The sequence below is a fragment of the Misgurnus anguillicaudatus genome, chromosome 2 (assembly GCF_027580225.2).
Source record: "Misgurnus anguillicaudatus chromosome 2, ASM2758022v2, whole genome shotgun sequence".
In the NCBI taxonomy this organism is placed as follows: domain Eukaryota; kingdom Metazoa; phylum Chordata; class Actinopteri; order Cypriniformes; family Cobitidae; genus Misgurnus; species Misgurnus anguillicaudatus.
The window spans coordinates 31,808,346-31,833,507 of record NC_073338.2 but is presented as its reverse complement, the minus strand read 5'-3'; the positions used below and the strand labels follow the sequence as shown (position 1 = coordinate 31,833,507).

At 38.3% G+C, this 25,162-nt stretch overlaps 1 protein-coding gene across 2 annotated transcripts; it reads left to right on the top strand.

Moving 5' to 3' along the window:
• The first annotated feature begins 11 nt into the window (after positions 1–11).
• ccdc18 (coiled-coil domain containing 18) lies at positions 12–24,745 on the top strand. 2 transcript variants are annotated; one of them, XM_055202626.2, is made up of 28 exons: positions 12–288; positions 429–550; positions 688–835; positions 983–1,132; positions 1,278–1,387; positions 2,133–2,261; positions 3,497–3,593; positions 3,700–3,821; positions 3,941–4,229; positions 4,696–4,783; positions 7,301–7,518; positions 7,921–8,031; positions 8,125–8,256; positions 8,338–8,472; positions 9,995–10,072; positions 10,226–10,342; positions 10,459–10,626; positions 13,675–13,817; positions 14,185–14,339; positions 14,537–14,750; positions 17,304–17,403; positions 17,483–17,599; positions 17,680–17,748; positions 19,321–19,461; positions 22,456–22,593; positions 22,702–22,914; positions 23,012–23,501; positions 24,341–24,745. In XM_055202626.2, the coding sequence occupies exons 2-28, from the start codon at positions 450–452 to the stop codon at positions 24,346–24,348; spliced, it is 3,981 nt and encodes a 1,326-aa protein (XP_055058601.2). In that variant the 5' UTR covers positions 12–288; positions 429–449; the 3' UTR covers positions 24,349–24,745. The 2 variants fall into 2 exon arrangements, with proteins under 2 accessions (XP_055058601.2, XP_055058600.2); XM_055202625.2 differs by having other exon boundaries at positions 14,185–14,348.
• Positions 24,746–25,162: the final 417 nt, after the last annotated feature.

Below are 25,162 nucleotides of genomic sequence, written 5' to 3'. Positions count from 1 at the left end.
TGCGGATGTTTTTTCTCTCAGCCAATCAGCAGACGTGAAAATGGCAGCGCGTCTTGTTTAGATCTCAAAGTAGTGTATGCTAAGCTAAAGCTGCTGGAAACAAATGCTCTTGTTCATTTACGCAAAATACCAATGTGTAAGCAGTAATTTAGCAGCATTAAAGAGATATCGTGTTAAACAGCGAGGCCAGAAGCAGAAGAGAGTTGATAAATGGGAGTAGACAGTAGTCGGCGACTCCTTGACAACCTGTTGATGCCTTCATGTTTTCAGATCATTCAGTCTAAGCAGGTAAGATAACGCCTTATTATATATAAACGAGGCTTTATTACTTTACTTTATATATTATTCATTATGTAGTACATAAAAATAAGGTTAATGTTATTATATTATGCAGTAGGGTATAAACAATTCGTCATCTTATTTTACAGGGTTTGTTTTAACACTTACAAATGTTCAAAGACAACAGGGGGTTGATAGAGGATGTAGTCTCCTTGAGAAATCAGCTGATGTTAACAGAACAGAATTTACAATCACTGGGGGAACAACTGAGGTAAGGCATTCATATAACAGAAAACATGTGATAAGCCTTTAAGATTCACCAATTGCATGAACTGTGTCACGTTGGTAAAATGCAGATTTGTGTTAGTTCTAAGTTATGTTTATGGATCTTGTTGGTGCATATTTCAGTCAGTCAGGAAATTACAGAAATTGTGAGGATCATAACAGGAGCGGAACACATGAGTTTCCTGGTCGTCTTACGCTAGAGGACCTTCAGAATCCAGGAAGAACAACAGATCAGAGGGAATGTGTTTGTAAATCCACCTGTGACTGCATGGTAATAAACTGTGTGATAAAGAAAAAATCAGTTGCAGCAGATGTCATCTCATTCTTTGATGATTCAGTGTGGTATTAGCCTTTAAATCATTAATGTAGGTTTTTTTCTTATTTAAGACTAAGATACTGTTTTTGTGTTTGTCTGCAGCCAGAGGGAGACATGGAGACAGAGTCATCTGTGCTCAAGAGGAAACTCAGCTCCATCAGACAAGAGAACGCATCTCTGGTCATGGAGAACAGGCAGCTCAACAGTGATCTTGAGGCTGCTCAGCTTGAGTTAGCCAGCTCAAGGTCCAAGGTAATAGCTGTTAATTTTGGTAACATGCTGACAAATAAATCCTCATCAAATTTTTGGTTCAAGCGATCAAGTTCTTTCTTTCAATTCTGCTAGATATTAGAGTATTACCTTTGCAACACTATCTCAGCTCATGTTTGTGCTATAGATCCGTGTTTTGGGATCTACTGTGGGAGCCAGGACCTCCAGTGTGTCCCTTATGAATGAGCAGATTCTCAGTTTGGAGGCAGACCTGGACGCTCAAACAAAAGCTTTGGAGTGGGTGTTTCTCGCTTTACCCCATTAAAGGGACACTCCACATTTTTTGAAAATAGGCTCATTTTCCAGCTCCCCTGGAGTTAAACATTTGATTTTTACCGTTTTGGAATCCATTCAGTCGATATCCGGGTCTGGCGGTACCACTTTAAGCATAGCTTAGCACAATCCATTAACTCTGATTAGACAATTAGCATCACACAAAGGGTTTTGATATTTTTCCTATTTAAAACTTGACTCTACTGTAGTAGTTACATCGTGTGCTAAGACATAGTCCCATGCTATTGAAAGTTACGAAGGGGACTATTTTCGGGCGCTGTGTAATATCATTGCGCCTGCTGCAGCCATGTTACAGCAGCAAAGTCCTTGATTATTACGCCAGAATGAGAGTTTAGCTCCTAGCCATATTGGCTTAGTTTAATCACAACATTTAATTTTCTCTCGGTCCTAGTACACGATGTAACTACAGAAGAGTCAAGTTTTAAATAGGAAAAATATCCAAACTCTTTGGTCATTTTTGAGCACGATGCTAATAGTCTAATCAGATTCAATGGATTATGCTAAAAGTGGTACTGCCAGACCCAGAGATAGGCTGAATGGAGTCCAAAACAGTAAAAATCAAATGTTTAACTCAAGAGGAGCTGGAAAATGAGCCTATTTTCAAAAATGTGGAGTGTTCTTTTAATACCTTCTGAAAGAAGGAATTTTTCTGACATAAATATGAATCAGTCTGCTCTTGTTTTTTTAGGGCTGCTGAGCAGAGGCTGGAAGAAAGTGACCAGATAGTGATGCAGAGTAACAGACTGGTGGAGAAACTTAGAGATGAGCTTAGAGTAGTTAAAGCCGAGCTAGCTGAAAGAACACGTCTGGGTAAACGGTACGGCATGAGTTATACTAATCGATACTTTGCAAAAGGAGGAATGATCACTTTTAAAGTCACCATGAAATGAAAGTAGCGATTGTCTTATTTTCCCCGTGGTGACAATTCGAGTAAATCCGAGTAAAACAGCTTCTGAGGCATTTTTATCCTGTTATCCATTTAAAATCCTGTCTACACATGCTCGGTATTAAAGAAATCTTCGCCTACATGAAAACGCAAAAACACACTATCACGCGCTGTCAAGAGCATGCCACACCAGCAGGCGGTGATATAACCCTAATCGTAAAGCCACGTTGCCCAATCAGAAGCCTTAACCAGAATCAAAAACCCCGGTTTTACTGTCTACACGACAACACACTGCAACCGGCGTTTCTTAAAATCCTCACCCTGGCAGGGGTTTTCAAAAATGTTTGGTTTCAGTGACCTGATACTGCATTTCCGTGTGGACAAACGGCTGAACCGCGTAAAAAAAAGTCACGGTTATAAAAATACCCGTGTCCGTGTGGACTAGGCCTGAAATGAAAAAAGCTAGGGTTGGACTTGAAGTTGTTCATTAAGAACTGATTGGATCGTTTGACGTTGGGTCATGTTGCTATTTGCTAATCGCTGCGATCTTTTCCTGGACCCTGCCCACCTGCCATACCATATGACCGGAAGTAAAGAAAGATTTGCGTTTTTGATTAAAGATTATGAGGGGACATTAATTTTTTTTTAATAATGAAGCTCACAGATAGGTCATTTGTAACAAAATACCACAATATTCCCAATCAAATGACAGTTTTTTTGTATTTCAATTTCATTTCGACTTTAAAGGAGCATTTCACCCATAGAAACATTAATCTTTATTGAAAGTGAGTCATGTTTGTAGTCAAAATGTAACATACATTTCAAATTTGGTGCCTATTTGACCGAGAAAAGGGTTGTTTGGAGTCTTACCCCTCAACAAAGATATTGGACTTCCTTCTTTCAATGATGCAAAATGATGATTTTTACATCATTGAAAGAAGGAAGTGCAACACTGAAATCTGTATTTCTCCTGTCTCAGCGGCAACTGAGGAAATCATGCACGACCATTCAAAAACATGACTGGGGTTCTAACTATACAAAGCTTAATGCAAATGGGTGAAGTGTCCCTTTAAGCAGGAATTAACTTGGATATATGGACACATATATTTTGTAATACCTTAAACCTCACAACTTACTGTTTTGGGAAATTGTTTGTTTCTTTGAAGGGCGGAGCAGCAGAGAAACCAAGCGCTTCGAAATGCAGAGCAGCTTACAGTTACGTTTAAGGACTACAAGGAAAATGTTTCTGAAAAGTTACGGGAGGTAATCTGCCTCTTATTGATGAAAACTAATTTTTCACAAAAGCCAAAAATAGCTGAATTAAATGTTATTCATATTTCTGGTTGTCTGTGGAACGTGTTTGTTAAAGGTGATTGAGAGTGAGAATCAGCTGAAGGTCAGTCTGGTGCAGTGTGACAAGGAGAGAGAGGAGCTGGAGAGAAAGTGTGCAGATTTGGAGAGAGAGAAGGAGGGTCTACGTCACAAAATCAGGTAGGAGAGCGTCCCAAATATTATTCTGAACTTTTCATTCATAGTTTAACTTTCAGAATGATCAAAAGAGTAATCTGCTGATGTTATGTGCAACTGACGTTTCTGCTCTCTGTGATCAGTGAACTAAAGGAGGTTCATGGCCGATCAGAGTCTCTCTCTGCTGAGCGTGTGCATCTGCAGTCTCAGGTACAGCAGCTCTCAGATCAGTTGAAACAGCTGCATAAGGAGCTGGCTGAAAAGGAGACGCAGCTGCAAGAGACGGCGAGTCTGAGGAGAGAGAACGAGGACCTGCGTCTCCTCACAGCCTGTCAGGAGCAAAGAGTGGCTCAGGCTCACAGAGAGAAAGAGCTGGACAGGACTGAGCTAACCAGCCTGGAGAGCATACTGGACTTATTACATCTGAGAGAGGTGTTGAAATACAAACACACTTTTTTACACCTTCTTTAATGGACACAAATCTGCTTAAGGTGCACCAAGTCATTTCTACCTAAAGTTTTGCTTAAAGAAATAAATAGTGTTTTTGGCAAATGTTAATATGTGCAATATATACATTCAGAGCCTTGAAACTTATTAGTGGATTTATTTTACACAAGATAGGTCAGCCTCTTATATAGACTTCCATGTTTAGATCAATTGACAGACTGTTTTAACAGAGTTCATAAGCACAAACTTGCACAAACTTCAACTTATGTTGCACACCAGTCAACCTGAGTTCTATTTCTGGTGGCATTGAAAGCATTTCTCTTGTATCAGTTGTTAAGCAAGGTGAGTAACAGCTAGCCAAAAGTATTGCTTGTTGCACCTTAGGTTATAAAAGTGATCATACATTGGTCCAGTCGGTATGTTATTGACTTCGGAATGACTTGTGTTTCAGAACCGGGATGGTGCGCTGTGTGTGAACCCTTGTTTGCTGCCCACACTGTCTTACACCAGCACCACTGAATCTTTAACAAGAAAGTCTGGTCAGTGTTAACTTTTATCTTATTAATGTCCCATCCAATACCTCATTACCTTATGAGTACCCCATCCAGACAGTAAAATTCATTATTGAGACTGCCAGTTGTCATTTAGGGTGTACTCGCATTATGTGAACTGTACCGTACCCAAGTACGCTTGACCCCAAAGTACAGTTCGTTTGGCTAGTGTTTGTATGCAGAGGTGGTCTCGGGTACGGTTTGCTTTCATTCTGGGGTGGTGCATGCACGCCAGAATGCGAAACTTCAGCTGTCACTGTAAAACATCCTGATATGCGCAGAACAAATACATACAGCCATGTGGCACCAGCCAAGACCTGCATGGACCAATCGATTTTAGCATTAAAGGAATAGTCTACCCTTTTGCCATATTAAACTGTGTTATTACCTCAACCTGGACGAATTGATACATACCTATCTTTTTTCAATGCGTGCGCTGTGCAGTGCGTTGTGAGTGTGTTGGCATTTAGCCTAGCCCCATTCATTCCTATGGTACCAAACAAAAGTTTTATTTTGTGGCACTATACTTACTGGTATAACTCCTCATGTAACAGTCTTTAAATAGGGAAAACATGGAAGTGTTTGGTGGCTTCCCTGTTTGGTACCATAGGAATGAATGGGTCTAGGCTAAATGCTAACACATTCACGACGCGCTGTACAGTGCACACATTGATAAAAGATAGATATGTATTAAAGGAATATTCCATTTTCTTAAAAGAAAAATCCAGATAATTTACTCACCACCATGTCATCCAAAATGTTGATGTCTTTCTTTGTTCAGTCGAGAAGAAATTATGTTTTTTGAGGAAAACATTGCAGGATTTTTCTCGTTTTGGTGGACTTTGATAGACACCAACAATTAACACTTAACTCAACACGTAACGGTTTTTTTCGACGGAGTTTCAAAGAACTATTAACAATCCCAAACGAGGCATAAGGGTCTTATCTAGCAAAACTATTGTCATTTTTGACAAGAAAAATAACAAATATACACTTTTAAAGCACAACTTTTCGTCTAGGTCCGGTCCAGCGCGACCTAACGTAAATGCGTAGTGACGTAGAGAGGTCACGTGTTACATATATAAAACGCACATTTGCGGACCATTGTAAACAATAAACTGACACAAAGACATTAATTAGTATCAGTTGACATGCAACAACATCGGAACGGTCCTCTTTCTCAACACTTGTAAACACTGGGGCGGAGTTTCGCGTTCGTCTTCTGTGACCTCTTGACGTCATGGCGTATTGCGTGGGGTCACCTGGCGCATCACGACCAGATCTAGACGAGAAGTTGTGCTTTAAAGGTGTATATTTGTTATTTTTCTTGTCAAAAATGACAATCGTTTTGCCAGACAAGACCCGTATGCCTCGCTTGGGATTGTTCACAGTCATTTGAAACTCCGTTGAAAAAAACTGTTAAGTGTTGAGTTAAGTGTTAATTGTTGGTGTCTATTAAAGTCCATTAAAATGAGAAAAATCCTGCAATGTTTTCCTCAAAAAACTTTCGTGTTACATCGTATGCTAACAATATATGCCGATATATCTGGATGACTGGGCAGCTCCAGAAAACATGAAAGTGATCTGCCAGCTGTTCCCCCCACTTCTGCCAACATAAACCTCTCCCCTTCTCCCCAACAATTGCATCTTTTAACTCTTTCCCCGCCAGCATTTTTCATGATTTTCACAAAAGTTAAATGCCTTCCAGAAAATGCTCTTCTTTAAATATATAAACATACAATATATTAAGTGAAAGAACAGACGCTCTGCTTTCAAACAAAAAAGTTTCATCCTACCTTCATTAGTTCTCTTTTATCACCTCTGAAATATGGGTAGGTTTCTTCAAAAACACCAACTTTTGAGCAAAAAGCTGAGATAATTCCATTTTTGTAAAGGACTTTTGATAAAGATCAGATGCAGAGGGAAAAACTTAGATGGACATACAGCTGCTTGCCCTAGGGTGATACTTTTTTATAAAAAGGGTTTTATAAGTTGATAATAGCAGTATTGCGGATTGACAAGATAACTCGTCAATGGGGGGGAAATTAATTAGAGTTAATGAGGTAAGCATATTCGGGTACGGAACAATCAAGGGTAGTGTGCACTCTAAAAATGGCTGTGTTATTTTTGACCCATAATGGGTAAATATTGGACAGGACACGTGCTGGGTTAAAAATTACCCTGTGCTGGGGTAAAAATTACCCAATGTGTGGTTGTTGTTGTTATGCAACCACGGGGTATAATAACCTAGCAGTTGGGTTAAAATAACCCAGCATTGGGTCAATTTTTAACCCATCATGTGTTCTGTCCAATATTTACCCATTATGGGTCAAAAATAACCCAGACATTTTAAGAGTGTGAGTGCAGACGAATGAGGAGTGGAGAGGACAATCGTACTGCGGTTCGGTCCAGTTAAGTATGATGTGAGCACGCCCTTATTCAGTCCCTCCAGTTGTGTTCGATGTGTTTATGTTGTGTTTGTATCTTATTCTAATGTTCATTAAGGTGAGCGGTATCAGAAGCTCTTAGCAGTGCTCCAGATGACTGAACGGGAGAAGACGCGGCAGGCCAGCGCTGCTCAGAGTCTTCAGGAGAGACTGACCAGAGCCCAGGAAGAGATTTCCTCCCTGCAGGGCTCTATCACAGAGAGATCCTCTCACTACCAGCAGCTTCATAACCAGCTACTGGACAAGGCCACTCAATCCACATCCTTAGAGAAAGAGGTGAGAGTGCCATCAAATCCACAAACTGCAGTTAGAAAACACAAAGTGGCGGTTTGTGAACTCTTATTTGTCCACAACCTCTGCAAAAATGTACATTTTTAACATTAAAGGGACATTCCACTTTTTTTTTTCAAATATGCTCATTTTCCAGCTCCCCTAGAGTTAAACATTTGATTTTTACAGTTTGGGAATCCAATCAGCTGATCTCCGGGTCTGGCACTAGCTGAATGGATTCCAAAACGATAAGAATCAAATGTTTAACTCTAGGCGAGCTGGAAAATGAGCATATTTTCAAAAAAAGTGTAATGTCCCTTTAAGTTCCTTCATGTAATGTAGTATTTTTACATTCATGCATGTTTTTGGAAACATGTCACAACTCATCTATCAAAATTGTGCTATTAGCTAAAAAAGAAGAGCTCGCGTGTTACTGTGCTGGAGAAACAACTACAGGAGAAGAGTGCAGCTTATTCCCAGGCGGCAATAAAAAACAGCCAGCTTGAACAAGAACTCATGGTGACATATACTGTATATACATGTACATGCAATATAATTTAAAACAATAACAATCCTCTAAACGTTAATTCTTCTTTACTCATGGTAAATAAGGAAAAGGCCAGCAGCATTCAGCACTACCAGTCAGTTTTGAGCAAGAAGCAGAAGGAATATCAGCAGGCTATAGAGAAATCCAAGATTTCACAATCACACAAATGCAAGGAACTGGACGACAAAATAGAGGTGGTAAGTGTGCAGATTGTTTATGGATAACATTATGCTTGTTCAGAGATCCTAGAACCCTAATAAGGCTGTATGTGTTTCCAGCTAAAGTTGTCTCTGGCTCAGAAAGAAACTCAAATTGAGGAACTTCGAGAAAATATGTCTGAGCTTCTACGTGAGAAGCAGGAGTCACAGCAGAAAGTTGCTCTTCTGCAGACCACTATAGAGCAACTCACTGAGGTTAGACCTAATCTTTTATAAATATATGTTTATATGCACAGTATTGTGCAAAAGCCACCATGCCAGATGTAATATAATTGCTTACATCCAGAAAATACAGGGAATGTGTATAGAGTATTAAAACATTTTTTAAAAATGTAAACTGATGTGTCAAGTTTTTAGGGTAAACTCCCCTTCAACTTGAGCAATAGCAGAAAACTGCAGGATCTCTTAAACCTTAATAAAATTAAATCACAATTTCTAATTGTAAAGAAATTAGTCTTTTTACTTAATTCTGCTCAAAAAAGCTCAAGATGTGTTTAGAGCCAAGAGAGGTCACACTAAACACAGACGATGCCTAAAGAAGACATTTAGTCCTAAAATATTCCTTGTATATATTCCCTGTATTTTCTGTTTGTATCTTAATAAAGTAGATTGAAAATTAAATATGGATGGACATTAAAACTTCTAAAACAACAAGTCTGGTGGTGGTGGCCTAAGACTTTTGCACAGTACTGTATGTTTAAGAGCTCAGATTAAATGACAAAAATCATAATTCTCGATTATTCAACTCACCTTATTTTTAAATGCGATTATTACTGTCAATTAGTAGGTATTACATTGAAGTTTGGAAATGTTTTATAACTTTCTGTGAAGCAGCTGCATGGTAAATTCCAAACATCCCAAACTAAATAATATGATCTACATATCAAATAAGTATTAGAGGTATGTTGTTAGTAAAAAAATCCAAAACAAATGGCTAAATGGCACGTCAATTTATACATTTTAAAATCTCTGTTTGGTGCCCAAACATACTGCCAAACGCACAGAAATTAGCACATATGGACGGCTGTAATTGAGGCTTTTAGTGATTGTAATTGTTTCACCCGTAATTGTAATCTCAGTTAGTTTATCAGTTAATTGTGTAGCCCTAGCCTTTTATTATCAAGCTCGCCTTGTGTTAAGGTTTAATAATTTCACTTAATGGCAATGAAAGGTTTTGATAAATTCTGCTTAAAAAAAGAGTATTTTTTAATGACCTGAGGCTGGGATTAAAGCAACACTATGTAGTTTCCATGTAAAAATGACTTACAGCTCCCCCATGTGGTTGAAAAGCGCAACAGTGCCTGGTGTGAGACACTCTTCTGCAGGCAGGGGGAGGGGCGGGCTGTGTTTCCTACCCTCCACCTCCACTTTCAGAGTGTGCGTGTAGCAGCTAGGAGGCTGCTCAGGTTGCAGCAACAGTACAATTTGTCCAGTTAAAAGTTGTTCTATCACTGAAATAATTTTAGAGACATTATTTAAAAGTAAAAAACTACATAGTGTTGCTTTAAGTGGATTTATACCAAAGAAAGAAAGATTAAGTATTTGACAAACGTATAGTATATACCGAGCGCATCGGTCAATATCATATATCATTTTTGCATCATTTGCATTTGAGCTCTTCATATGTAAATGTGACATAATTTATGCCATTGCTTTTTTTTCAGTTCATTGTTAATTGTTTAATAGAAAATTGATTATGGTTCTGTGTTATGTAAAGGATTTCACAGCCAAATCTAAATGCTGTGAGGACACACTTAGAGATTTTGAAGAGCAGGCTGCTCATTCTGCATCAAAGGTGAGATCAGTAAACCTTTTTGGGACTATTTTAATCTTTTCTGATGTAATGTCCTGCAATACATTTATGGAAATCAAACTCATGGCATTGCTAGTGGCATTGCCTTAACAGTTGAGCTACGGAAACAAGTCATACTTACTGAACCTCTTTAAGGTGAGGAGCCTGCAGACAGAACTGTCCTCTTGTAAAGAGGAGCTGAGTCGTTACCTCCAGCAGATGGAGGAGGTAAAGAAAAATCACGAGCAAGAGATGGAGCGGAAAAACTTTGAGGTCAGTCAACATCACGGTGCCTGGATAACACTTCCTGTTTTCCTGTTAAGCATTGTTTTAATAGCAATTTGTAACTCATATTTGTTAATGTGTCACCAAGTAATTGTTTTATATAGCTCTCAGAGCTGCAGGAAGGGCTGAGGAGGAAATGTCTGGATTATCAGAACTCCAGTGAGGAGAACCTGCAACTACAAAACTCCATACAGAACCAGCACACCATGCTGCAGGAAAGCACGTCACGTATCGCACAGCTCGAGGAAAGTCAGTGTCAGCTGCAGAGCCAGGTACCAGCACACAATTTTTTAGATATCTCCATAGGGAACTTATGTGACCCAGTCTGTAAACACCCAGCTAAAGGCATTTTATGTGATATGTGAGAAAATATAAAACCTTGATATCTTTATATTATATTTATATTATTTATATTGATTGTGTAGGTCCTTTATATTGATGTCTGAATTTCACAAACAGGGTCAAATACAGCATTTAAATAAAACATTTAAATAAAGATTTTTGTAGACCAACGCCAATCACTAAACCATCCCAATACCTACAATACATATTTTTTGCATTTTTGAAATAACAAAAAATGATTTCGACACCACCTGCCATCCTTTATCATACAAAAAACGCACACACAAACACATTTAGGTAAGATTTAAAAGGACACCGCATGCAGCCCAGCTAGCAGATGCTGTAATACATTTTTTATAAGTTGTATGACAAGATTATGATGACTTAATGCACTATACTGCAAATGAAATAAGGCCACAAGTTTGCTTTCAACATCTCACTTCTGATATGCACATTTATTCATTTATCCAATGCACCTTACAATTAAGGGAGCATTTAGCCTTAAATGAGCTGTATGTTTGTTTTTTGACTGTACTAAAAAAGTATATACAGCAGGGGGAAATAAGTATTTGACACATCAGCATTTTTATCAGTAAGGGGATTTCTAAGTGGGCTATTGACACAAAATTTCCACCAGATGTAGCCATCAAGCCAAATATTGAATTCATACAAAGAAATCAGAACATTTAAGTATACAAGTTAAGTCATAATAAATAAAGTGAAATGACACAGGGAATAAGTATTGAACACATGAAGAGAACAAGGTGCAAAAATGGCATAGAAAGCCAGGAGATCACCTGAAATCTGTCAGTATTGAGAGAGAAATCCTGCCCCACAGCTACTTTAGTCCTAATTGCAGTCCTATAAAGGCTTCTCATTACCCAGGAGGCACACAGGAAAGACTTCATGATAGGTTAAAGCAAAGAACTTTCTCAAGATCTTCGAAATCTTATCGTTGAAAAGCTTTTTGATGGGAATGGTTACAGGCGCATTTCCAGAATGCTAAATGTTCCTGTGAGCACTGTGGGGGAAATGGAAAGAGCATCACTTCATCATAAACCGGCCAGAAAACTATAAGCAATGCACTGAACCGCCGTGGCATCCATGCATGCTCATTACGCAAGACTCCATTGCTGAACAAAAAGCATGTTGAGGCTCGGTTAAAGTTTGCGAAAGAGCATTTGGAGAAGCCTGTGGATTATTGGGAGACTATAGTATGGTCAGTTGAAGCAAAATTGAACTTTTTGGCAGTCATTCAACACACCATGTTTGAAGAAGAAATGGCACTGCCCACCACTCCAACAAGCATCATGGTTTGGGGCTGCTTTTCAGCAAGATGTACTGGCAGACTTAATATTACTGAAGGCAGAATGAATGGAGAAATATACTGGAACATTCTGGATAAAAAGTTGCTGCCATCTACCAGATAGCTGAAAATCAAAAGAGGGTGGACAGACACAAGGCCAAGGAAACAATAAAAGTGCTTTCGAAAAAAGAAAATCAAGTTACTTGAATGGCCCAGTCCATCACCTGACCTAAATCCCATAGAAAATCTATGGAGAGAACTGAATATCAAAGTTCATAAAAGAGGCTCAAGGAACCTTCAAGATTTAAAGACCATTTGTGTGGAAGAATTGGCCAGAATCACTCCTGAGCAATGCAGACGACTGGTCTCTCCATACAAGAGGCTTCTAGAAGCTGTAATCATCAACAAAGGCTTTTCTACAAAGTATTAAATAAAGTATGTTCAATACTTATTCCCTGTGTCATTTCACTTTATTTATTATGACTCAACTTGAATACTTAAATGTTCTGATTTCTTTGTATGAATTTAATATTTGGCTTGATGGCTACATCTGGTGGAAATTTTAGCCCACTTAGAAATACCTTTACTGATAAAAATGCTGATGTGTCAAATACGCTGTATTTAGGAAACATGCTAAGTTCACGTATGTGTTTCTCTGGAAAACAATGCTGTAGCCAGCTATTTTCCTTTTGAAATGGGCCTTCTGTTTTTGTTTTGTCACTGCCTATATACGCAATGTTGTATTTCGACAGCTCGCTATGGTTGCTTAAATGAGACCACAGTGGCCCATAAATGCGACCTCCGGTGGACGCAACCTCCGACATGAGCCACAGATTGGGTTACAAAATCCACACAAGCGGATTTGTAATTTGCAGACAACAAAAATTTTGTAAAAATAAGCAGATAAACTATGCTGCTTATGCTTATTTCAGTTGTGCTCCTGTATGTGTCTGGCAACCCAAGAAGGGGGCAGGGAAAACGCTGTTTCCAATATTTTTAATTTAGACTCTGGTACCAAGTTCAGCCACTAGAAGTCAATGTTACATACAGCTCCTTTAAAAGCCAACAGTCAACAAAGTATGCAAAGCTATGCCTAATGGGATACAGAAATTAGGGTTTGAGGAGAAGAGAACAGCATAGACATCATGTATATTTTTAATGTGAATAATTGATCAGTCATCACATCAAACATAAAGTGCTTTCAGGTCTGATCAGTTTGCATCTTTCTTTGTCATCAACCAGATCAACGTGACTGTTAAATGACGCCCAACAACAACAGCTGATAAATGAACAACAGTGTCATTCATGTGTGTGAAGATATATATCCATATATAGCTATGCCTAAGGGTTGTTCTGCTCCAGATCAAAATAAACAAACAGGCATATTTGCAACAAAGCTCTAAAGAAGTTACTGAGCTCTAAACCTAAAATACTTTGCAAATATTTCTGTACTCAAAGGCTATAGTGTCATACATCATTTTAAGTCTCATGGATGTTATAGGGACTTCCCCACTACAAACACATTTCTTTCTGTTTTTGCAAATCCAGTTCAGTTAGCTTTAAGTTATAGGGTATGACTCGTTACACTAATTTTCAAATTAGGTCAGAAAATGGTGCATCATAATTGAATTACTATAGAGCATTGAACAGTCCTCTCACCTGATCACCACAGGTGTCCCAGTTAGAACAAGAATTGGAAAAGGAGCGTACTGCCTTGTCTCAGGCCCTGAGGAGAAGGGAGGAAGAGGTGAAGGAAGCAACCCAAGAAGTGCAGAAGAAGGAAAGACAGGCTGCTGAGCTCTCTGGATCTATAACGTGAGTCTTTCCTTTACATACCTGATTCTTTCAAAATGGACATTGTGAACATTTTACAAATAAGTACAACGGTAGGGCATGTGTCTTGTCCTGAGGGTGTCCATTGAGACGATCTCATGACTGTTCTGTGGCTTTAGTGCTGTTATTTGTTTTCATAGCCACTCCTGCCCCACTCATTTAGTATATATAATGCTAACAAGCATATTCAAGTTTGCATTTAAAAAAGCAATTCAATTACTAGCTGTTCAGCAAAAGCCAACACTAGTAAGATTTTATCTTGTGTGTCTTTCAAATGCCAATCTCTTGTCACTGGTTGTCATTTTGAGTCAACATTTGCAGACCGATATTGGCGCTGTGTGTTTTTCAGGCAGCTGAGCTCAGAGATGAGTAAGTGTCGAGTGGAGCTGTCAGACATGGACCTGGAGCTGTTGCGTCTGAGGAGAGACAGCAACGCTAAAGCGTCTCAGCTCAATCAGATGGAGGAGACGCTCAAGGAGACCAAAGGCCAGCTGGATAAGAAAAGTGAGATGGGTATGCAGTACTGTAATTCCTATAGAGGGGTCCATCTCAATTAGCAGTATGTGAGCATTATGTTTGAGAAACACTTGCAGGTTTGAATCTTGTCCTTAAACAAGTCTATAACTTTTTCCTCTCTTCTGGTTATCTGCCTTGATCTCCGTGCGATGACAGCAGTAACAGTTGTTTCATTGTCCTCTCAGTCATAGACCTTGAAGAGAAGCTCCACCGCACCGAGATGGACAGGCGAAACTCGCTACAGCGGGCACAGCTGCTCGAGGGACAGTTGCAGGAGGTGCGCGGAGAGCTGGCAGACACGCTGGATCACCTGCAGGAGCTAAGAGATGTGCTGCAGAGGACGCAGCTGACCTCAGATCAGCGGCAAGCAGCAATTGATAAACTGTCTGCTGAGCTCAGGTGAGCCACTCTTCCTCTTCGAAACAAATGTCAGCAGTCTGTCTTTTATTGGAAAGAGAGTACTTCTGAAAGTCCTGTGGCACTTATGAGTAAACCTAATCTCTATTTTGTTGCCCCTAAAATGGTTGATTAAGGATCTCTAAACGTCTCTGAGCACAAGGTTTTGTGTCTGTTTTGGTGGGTAGGTAAGGTTGTCATCAGTGGTCAAACCAAACATGTGGCCACATGTACATAAGGTTTTGTTTATTGTTCCTTGTTACATCCTGTTTTAGTTACTAATTTATAATTTGTGCATCTCTCTCTGCAGAGACGTGTGCTGGTACTTCTGTTTTTTATTCCTTTTCTTCAACGTATCCTCTTTGGATATGAAAAAATACTATGCTGCTCTGTTATTTTATTTGTAAATATATTTGTAATTTTTATTTTGGGTGAAAATTACAAATATGCTTTTACTATTGTGTAACATGTGGTGATTTACAATTTTTTTTTACAAATGTACTGTTTTTTTACTGTATTTTTGAGGTTTATGCTTTATAATTGTATGTAATCTAGTATTTATATATGAAATCTTATAACACATGAAAGCATTGTCTGTAATTATGTTATGGTTGTTTACACGCATACCCAATCATTAACATATCAACATGAGGGAGAAGCCGGAGAAGCCCAAAATGTGTCTGGGAAAGACCACAATCTGGCTGAGCCAAGCCGTAGTTAAATATTTAGCCACATAAAGAAACTACAATGTTAAGGGGACAGTTCACCCAAAAATGAAAATTCTGTCGTCATTTTCTCGCTCTCATGTTGTTGCAAACCCATATACATTTCTTTGATCTGATGAACACAAAGGAAGATATGTTGAGAAATGTTTGTGACCAAGCCGTTCGTGTACCCCATTCACTTCTATTGTAGGACAAAAGAATACTGTGGAGGTGAATGGGGTCCATGAATGGTTTGGTTACAAACATTTCTCGGGATATCTTTGTGTTCATCAGAGCTAAGAAATTTGTACGGGTTTGTGACATAGTGAGAGCGAGGGGGTGATGACAGGGTTTTCATTTTTGGGTGAACTATCCCTTTAATGTCACCACATGAATATTGATGTTGTGAAAAGACGCCACAGTTACCCAACCTTCATTTGTGTAAAAACTCATGCACAGTGAGTAAATGAAAATCATCAAACGTGACTTTGACATATGATCTCTCTCTTATTAAACAAGATATGAAGAACTCCGATGCAAAACCCACTAAACGCCAGCTTTATCAAAAATGAGATAATCAAATTATCGTATTATCTGGGCATGTAATATACAGTATATTCATCAAATACTTTCACTTCAAATCTGCTTAATCCCGGCCTTAGGCCATTCAGAAATACAGTTTTACCTTTTGAATTCGGCCATTTATCATTTGCAATGTTTCTAGTTGCATCTTCAGTAATTATGCAACGCTTTACCATGTGTTGTCCGATAAAGTGGATTATTTTGCCAAAAAAATCTTGTATGCAGGGTTTTGCAGTGAAAAGTGACATTTTTAAAAATAAGAAATTTTACTTATATTTTTTAACTGGCATTAAAGTGAAATTACCAAACCGTAACATAAGAGCCTGATAAAAAATGCTAAAAAGAAAACATGTCAGAGGGACTTAGATGGTTTTGCATCTGAACTCCTTATATAAGAAACAAGAGAGAAAATTTACCCCCCCCCCCCCCAAATTAATAAGTGTCTCCTCATATAATGTGATTTTGGACATGCTAAATAAAAGAATGAAAATGTCTGTATGAGAGCATTGTGTGTTCTCGGTCACGTTGCAGCTTGTGACCTCAGCAATGGTTTGCGGCGATTGTGACTTTATCAGTTAACTCACTTGCACAATGTGTGTCACAGGCAGTGTTTTGCACCCAAAGCCGAACAAGTACCTTTACAATACTTACAAGATCTTTTCTTACTGCTCAACATGCTAGTTTTAATGATAAACAAAACCTCAAAAAAAATGCGCAGGAGATGTTGTGTATCTGTGTGTTTAGCAATCTTACATAACCGATCATCCGTATAGGAAGTGTGCAATTTCTGTGCTGTAACAATGACTGGTGTCTTGCCCCACACTAAAACATTGGTAGAGATAATATTGCGATGTTGTGCTAAATGGTATGTAAACAAATCTATGTGTTGAAAGCACAACAAAGCAACACTTTCCGGAGAAATCAACCTAAAATGGCTTGCTTATAGTTAGGGTCATCACTTAAACTCACAGGGCCCAGAGCAAAATATTTATGGGTTGGTCTCCGCTTAACTGGACACAAAACGTTGGTTAAACCATAGAGCCTGTTTAAGTGATTTAGTGAGTGCTCATCACAGTATCCAGCAAAGTATTTCTGGTTCTCTACTACCCCAGCGCTGGCCCTGCCTTTTATAATTATGTTTGTATATTAAGCTGGGATAATACTTTAACACAAAAAAAAAAAAATGTCACGCTGTACTATGACCACTATTCTGTTCATGTATATTTATCAAATAAATGATCTTAATATCTGTCATGTGTTATTTTTATAGAGAGAGTCAGAGAGAGCTGGAGGAGAGGAACCATGAGGTGTTGGATTTGGACTCTGCTCTGAAAGAGAGACAGGGGGAGCTACAGCAGAGAGCACAGCTGGTACCCCAAAAAGAGATTTTTATCTATATTTTATCAATACCATACTGTACGTCTATAATACACTGTTTTCTCTTTTGAGTTGGGGCAACTCGATGTGGTCATTAAGGAGCACAAGCTGGAGATGGAGAGGAAGGTTGAGTATCTACAGGAAGCTCTGGAGAAAAGCCAGAAAGAGTTGAGAGAGAAAGACCAAAACGTAAGTCATTGAGCATGTATGCTACAAATAGGGGTTTTAATGGAGAAATGAAGTGATGAGTAGACACTGTGTTTTTTCAGGTGCAATTTTTGACGGAAAGGTTGGAGATGCTGAAATCCCAGTTGCAGATTAAGGAGGAGCTGGAGAAGGTATGACACATTCTTAATTAATGCCGCAAATAAAGGAGGGTAGTTTTGTTTTACTGTGTGAAACAGTTGTTAGGATGAATCTCACAAAACCTGTCAGAAACCACAGAAGAAGAAATTACATTCTCATTACTGTAATGTAAAAATAATGATTAGAATTATGATTCAAAATAAAACAAATCATAAGAGGCATCATTACATTTTACAAATTTCCTGAAAAGGACAATAAAGTTTACTCTACTCTACATGTGAAATGTAGTATCCGTGATGCCGGCCGATTGCTGTAAAAAAAAATCTAACGAAGTAAAACAACATTTTGTGCATATAGTCATTCTGAGTGAAGTAAAATTGAAAGCTTATTGTTACAAATAATAGCTATTTATCTTTATCCATGAATCTATTCAGGAACTAAAGACAGTACCAAGTTGTGTAACAATACATTTTCACATAGAAAGGTTTTATTTCCTCTTATTTTATCACTGGTACCATTATTTTAATGCCTGTTTTTGAAAGAAACACATTGCATAGATGTGACATCGAAATTGATTTTTAATTTAACAAATTATGTAAAGTTATCGCAAAAAGGGATTTGTTTGTTTGTATGTTTATTTATTTATTTATTTATTTCAACTCTATATATGTATCCTTTATTTATAGTTTTCCTTATTTTAGAAAAATAGTAAACTCATCAAAACTTTGGAATAACACAACTATAACTATGGCATAAATGTTCAGACCAAAATAACTCAATAGACGGTTTCATCGGACGCACGTGCGCTGACGCGATACACGTCTGGATCCGAACTTTACTTCCGGTTTAGTTTTTTTAATGGTCTGACTAGTTGCTAAACGGATCTCTTGAACAAATGCCTCATCGAAAATAACAATGTTTTGGTTTCCTAGGTAATCTATGTGTTGTTTTTTGCTGGTAATATAAATAAACTATGTTTAAGGAACTCTGTTGTTATTTATTCTTAGCGGAGTTTACCGGACATTACGTGCGGACCACGACAGCCACTTGTTTATGTTGTTACTGCTGAAACCGTCTATAATCATCTTCAGTGTAGTCACCAGTTAGCAGAAATGTACGCTGTAAAAAATTGCTGTAATTATGCAGCTGGTTGCCAGTAACTTACTGTAGAAGATAAAGACTGAAAATGTTTCATGTTTATTTAACTTTCAACAAACTGTTGCCAGTAAATGACATAAATGTAAAATCTACAGTAAGTTACTGGCAGCTAGTTGCCAGTGATACTGTAATTTCTTATTTTTTACAGTGTACTCGTGGCATTTTATCAAGTTAGTCTCACCTTGAGATATTTTTTAAACAGTATTGAAAGAATTTCCATCTGTGGGATTGTATTATTTGCATTTTCTTCATTATTTAGTCCAAGCCATCCGTTTCAATAATATTTTTAAAGTAAATTGTAGTTTTCTAATAATAAAAAAAGTATTTTGGCAGAATTATATTGTTTCTAACATTTAAGCGTACACCTTTGCATTACAAGTGTTGTAATACTTTTAAATGGTATTGTGTGTGTATATATAGTTGAGATAAATGATATGATGTGACAGGGTGCTTTTGAGCATGGGCATCAGCTGCGTGTGTATCGAGAGCAGCTCCAAAAGACGGTTCAGGAGCTTCAAGAAGCACGCACACGCTGTGATACTCTGAACAGACAACTAGATGATGTCACCCAACAAGCACGTCAGAAGGTAAGACATACAAAACTTTAGGAAAAACCTTTTTTTTTAATTACCTTACAACTTACAAAAGCACAACTGTGAATGATACAGCACATCAGAACTATCAGATCCAAAGGTCACATCAGCTCTGAAAAGTGCATTACTTTGATGACCAGACCAGTCTTTTTACAGTTTACCACAAAATGAGTCACGTATTTAATCTTGAAAGTGTATATAATTAGGTCCAGCTAGTCTTCTGCAGTAAAGTGTCCTTTGATTCATATTTATAAAGCATGCATGGCTGCTAAAAGCGAGTAACCAAATCATATTTTATCAGTCAAATGAGTATTTTTAGACAGGAAATCCACCAGTTTTTAATATGTTTTTCTGGACATGGAAAATATTAAAGGGGCCATGGCATGAAAATCAGACTTTTTCCACGTTAAAGTGCTATGATTGGGTCCCCAGTGCTTCTATCAACCTAGAAAATGTGAAAAAGATCAACCCAGTAACTTAGTTTTGGTAAACCATTCTCTACAAGCACATAAAAAAAACTCGTTGAAATTTGTCTCTCCTTATGATGTCATAAGGAGCTCTTATTATAATAATACCACCCCTTAATCTGCACTATCCAACCACAGCACTGCCATTTAATGCAGAGAGAAAAAGAGAGAGAGAAAATAATTCACAGTTTCAAAATTGAGTTTCAGTTGCAACAAACCACCATCATTGTGATCAGTGTTTGCACTTCATCCGCTCAATTGCATTTTAAAGGACACGCCCAAAACCCCACATTTTTGCACACACCTACAAAGTGGCAATTTTAACATGTTATAATGCAGTGGTTCCCAACCTTTTTAGCCCTAAGTACCCCCACAGCCCTATCAGTAAGGCTCAAGTACCCCTTCATCGAAACTAAACCAAAGGTGTGTTTTAAAGACAAATAATTAGTAATTTTAATTAATTAATTAATTTTAAACATTAAAGTAAAAAGCACTGACTGATGAAGCATGTTTATTTCAACAAACCACTACCATTGCGTCTCAGTGTTTGCATTTTATCAGCTCATTTGCATTTTAAAAGACACACCCAAAAACGGCACATTTTTCTCAGGCCTACAAAATGGCAATTTTGACATGCTATAATTAATTATCTGTAGGGTGTTTTGAGATAAAACTTCACATACGGACTCTGGGAATGCCAAAGAATTATTTTACAAATTAAAAAAAATTATTCATATGACCCCTTTAAGGGCCAGATTTACTAACAGCTTGCGCAAACCATCATTTTGGCGTTTAATAACGACTGAACTTACTAAAGACACGCAATAGATATTTAGCTCTGAAAAGGTGTTATTATTGCGACCTTATTGCATATGCATTTATGGAAGTTTTCCTACATTAACATTAATGTGAGGAGAGTATTACATTTTGCCAGAGGAACATACTTTAAAATAAATATATAGTTTGCCAAGCCATGCTATGTTTAATTTGCTGGAGAAAAGAGGAGGAGAAGTCACGAGGAGAAGTAAAATCAGGTATTTCAAAACTTATTTTACCCTTCATCTTTCGTCCTCCGGTTCATAGTGTACTTTTACTTAGCTGGAATTTCACACTCCGCAGTCTGCATTTTCATTGCGATGTCCTGCCGAGGTCTCTTATTTGCGACCCTGTACTTATTTGCGCTGCTCTTAGTAGATTTCAGTGGTCATTAGAGAAATGTGCTTATGTCATTATTGTGTCTGTATTTTATTTGCGCCTTTGTAGTAAATCACACGCAAATTTTCAACTCCGGCGCTTATTTGGAATTGAGCTCTCACGTCCTTTTTAGTAAATGCCCTAAATTTACTAAAATCTCAATTTAAGTTACTGATAATTAAAGTGTGCAAATAAGTTCAAATATAAAGAGAAACAAAATGTGTTAAGGCATTCTCTATAAATACAAAAGACATCATACGGGACAAAATATGTTAGCCAAAAACAATGCAAAAGTTTTTTTTGAATAATTTGAAATGGCAACGGCAGCAGGAATGAATATTATAACATAATTTAAACATTAATTATAGTTAATAAACTTTGTGTCTTTAGAAACTATTCAGGTTCATTAAAAATAGTCAGATCGTTCTTGAGTTGGGCATCGCTATTGCGTTTTGGATCATGCAGCGCATTTACTCTTGACGGTTAATTATATTAATGATAAGATTAAAATTACAAAGTTGTCCTTTTTACAATGCTTTCCTCACAAAAATCAATCGTAGGTCAATGACTGGACAAACGAAAGACATTTTTATTAAAAGTAAATTAGATCAAAGCAAAATGTAAATCTTTTCGCGTACCCCCTGGAAACTCTTCACGTACCCCCTGGGGTACGCGTACCCCCGGTTGGGAATCACTGTTATAATGAATTATCAATATGGTATTTTGAGCATATGTGCTCTGGGGACACCAAAGACTTATTTAACATCTTAAAAAAGTCTTGTGCCATGGCCCCTTTAAAGGTGCAGTGTGTAAATTTTAGCAGCATCTAGTGGTGAGGTTGCGACTTTCAATCAACGGCTCAGTCCACTGCCCAACCCTCGCTTTTAAAATGCATAAAGAAGCTACGATAGCCACCATCGGACAAACATTTAATCGTTGGAGACAACTTAGTAAAAAAGTTTGTTCGTTAAGGGCTTCTGTAGAAACTTGGGGGCACAAAATGGCGACTTCCATGTTAGGGGACCCTCTGTGTATGTAGATAAAACGTCTCATTCTAAGGTTACAAAAACATAATAGTTCATTTTAAAAGGTCTTTATACACCCCTGATAATATAGTTTTGTATATTATTTTGCATTTCTTTCAAGAGATCCTTCTAAAAATTACACACTGCCCCTTTAAAGCTATTGGCAACCTACTTTTAGAAGAGGAAGTTTCTGTGAGGATTGTAAAATAATAAGAAACACTTGGGGTCTGACACCTAAAGTCTTTAAAGCATGGTTCTGTCAGTTTTAAATGGACCTTCATTTGGTTGTTGTGTTTCTTCAGGAGAATGAAGTTCATCAGCTGCGAGAGGAGATGGCTGGGCTAGAGAAGCGTTCGGCACAGGCTGAGGTCAGACTTCAGGCTACCGTTACAGCCCTCCAGCAGGAACTTGAGCAACAGAGAGATGAACACCACAAAGAGGTACTGATTCACTCGTCCAATGAAACAGGAAGTCTCTTCACTCCCATAGGACAAAATCTTGTCTCCAGCCACAGAAACTCAATGTCTAACCCTCGCTCTGCTTCATAGCTTTCAGCACTGCAGCAGACGCGTGGGCAGCTGCTCAAGGTCTCGGATCAGATCTCCAGCAGCCTACGTAACTCTCAGGAGCAGCTGGCGCAGCGGCTGCAGCAGGCCCGGGATCAGCTCGAAGAGGCCAGAGCTACGTCTGCTCGCCTACACGAAGAGCTTCACTGCAAAGAGCAGCTTCTGCAAAGTGCAAATGAAACCCTGCTTATCAAGGTACCACATTCACTGGATGGTGCAATCTAATACCAACCAAGAGAAAAACTAAAAACATAACCCAACTATTTTGATACTTAAAAAATGTCTTTTATAGGAGTCAGAGCTCACCCGTCTCCAGGCCAAGCTTTCCAGCCTCGAAAGGGCCACAGAACTTCATAACATCACACTTCGTCACAAACCCAGCACTCCTCCCCTTCACTCGCCTCCTCTCAAAGACTCTATTCTTCACCCCTCTTTGTCCCCCTCCCAAAAAAGCTCTTCTGCACGTTCCAGCCTCTCCTCTTGGCACAACCCCTTCTCGGACACCTCTCTAGAGCTTTCGGACAGTTTGAAAGCCAGTGTGCAGGCAGCGCTACTGCCACCCCCATCCCCAGACCAGGCTTGGCAGGGTCTCAGCACACACGAGACCACATCTACCACAGACATGTCTTTTAATCCGCTCACGTACATGTTGGACCGTGAAGAACCAGAGGAACTGGAAGAACCAGACCTGGAGAGTCTCTCAGGTATGCTGAGGTTTGTTAACCAGACGCTGGCCCTTCAAGAGCAGCAGTCCCTCTGTGACACCAGCATCAACAAAACAGGCAAGTAACTGCAATAAATGTTTTTGGTTTAATGTCCGCATTAGAATTAATTTTTTATGTATGCCTGTATTGCTGTTAAAGGGACACTCCACTTTTTTGAAAATATGCTCACTTTCCAGCTCCCCTGGAGATAAACATTTTATTTTTACCGTTTTGGAATCCATTCAGTCGATCTCCGGGTCTGGCGGTACCACTTTTAGCATAGTTTAGCATAATCCATTGAATCTGATTAGACCATTAGCATTGCGCTAAAAAAACAAATATTTTTGATATTTTTTCCTATCTAAAACTTGACTCTTCTATAGTTTCATTGTGTACTAAGTCCAACACAAAATTAACAGTTGCGATTTTCTAGGCAGATATGGTTAGGAACTATACACTCATTCTGGCGTAATAATCAAAGACTTTGCTGCTGTAACATGGCTGCAGCAGGCGTAGTGATATTACACAGCGCCGGAAAAGTCCCCTTGGTAACTTTCAATAGCAGGCGACAATTTTTGGTTATTTTTGGGCACGATGCTAATGGTCTAATCAGATTCAATGCATTATGCTAAGCTATGCTAAAAGTGCTACCGCCAGACCTGGAGATCGGCTGAATGGATTCCAAAACTATAAGAATCAAATGTTTAACTCTAGGTGAGCAGAAAAATGAGCATATTTTCAAAAGAAAGTGCAGTGTCCCTTTAAGGATTTTAAACTAATCCAAGTATTTAACTATATTGTGTGGCTTGTCAAACAGGGGCGTGCTATTACAGTACCTCTAAATCCCGCAGACTTAAATGACTTTTGTCAGTCCTGTTTTTCAGAAAAAGTAAAAAAAAATGTTATTGTCCTTACAGGAACGTAATGAATGAAGTTGCAGCTGTGCTGAGGATGATTCCTAACAGATCAAGATTTTATTTTCTCATCACTGGAAAACTACACAAGTTTAGCGTGCAGTTTAATTTGTTTTGACCTGCGTGTCTCACTGTTTAGGTACACAACACAAACCCCCATTAAGTTTGGATTAGCTAGAACTGTCTGAACTTGTTCAGTATCAGGGTCACGCCTTAAACACTAACTTAACACTTCTTATCTCTTGTACAAGTACTTGAAACATCGTTGTAAGGTAGCTTTTGTACACTGTTGTATTTTTTATCATTCATTGTAATGTTATAGAATGTTAATTTATCATTGTAATATATTCTTTTTTTATAGTATAAATGATTGATTTACATTAAATTATGCTTTTGGATTTTTCAAAATGCCTGTTTTATTTGATTTGCTGTCATGTGTCATCCCCCTATTTTTTTAAGGGTAATAGAGCATGAATTTATCGTATTATATAGCATATTTAGTGAAAGTTTGGTGTCCTTCCCATTCAAATGAGTCATGTTGTGTCCTGCTAATATAACAATAGTAATAGTGTGTGTTTTTATTTCTGTGCATGAATGTTTTGCATGTAGGCTGCGTGCATTTATGCTGTGTACCAGAAACACTATGAAGTGTGTGTGGGTTTGGGGGAGGGGTTCTGTATTTGCTGACTGTGGACGTACAGATCTTTGTGTCCAGCAAGCAGTGTGGGGCCTTGGTGTGGTTTTACTGTTATTCACATGTTTGGAAATGTTAAGTACATTTAAGTATAATGATAAGTATATGAGACAACATTAGCATGCATCTGT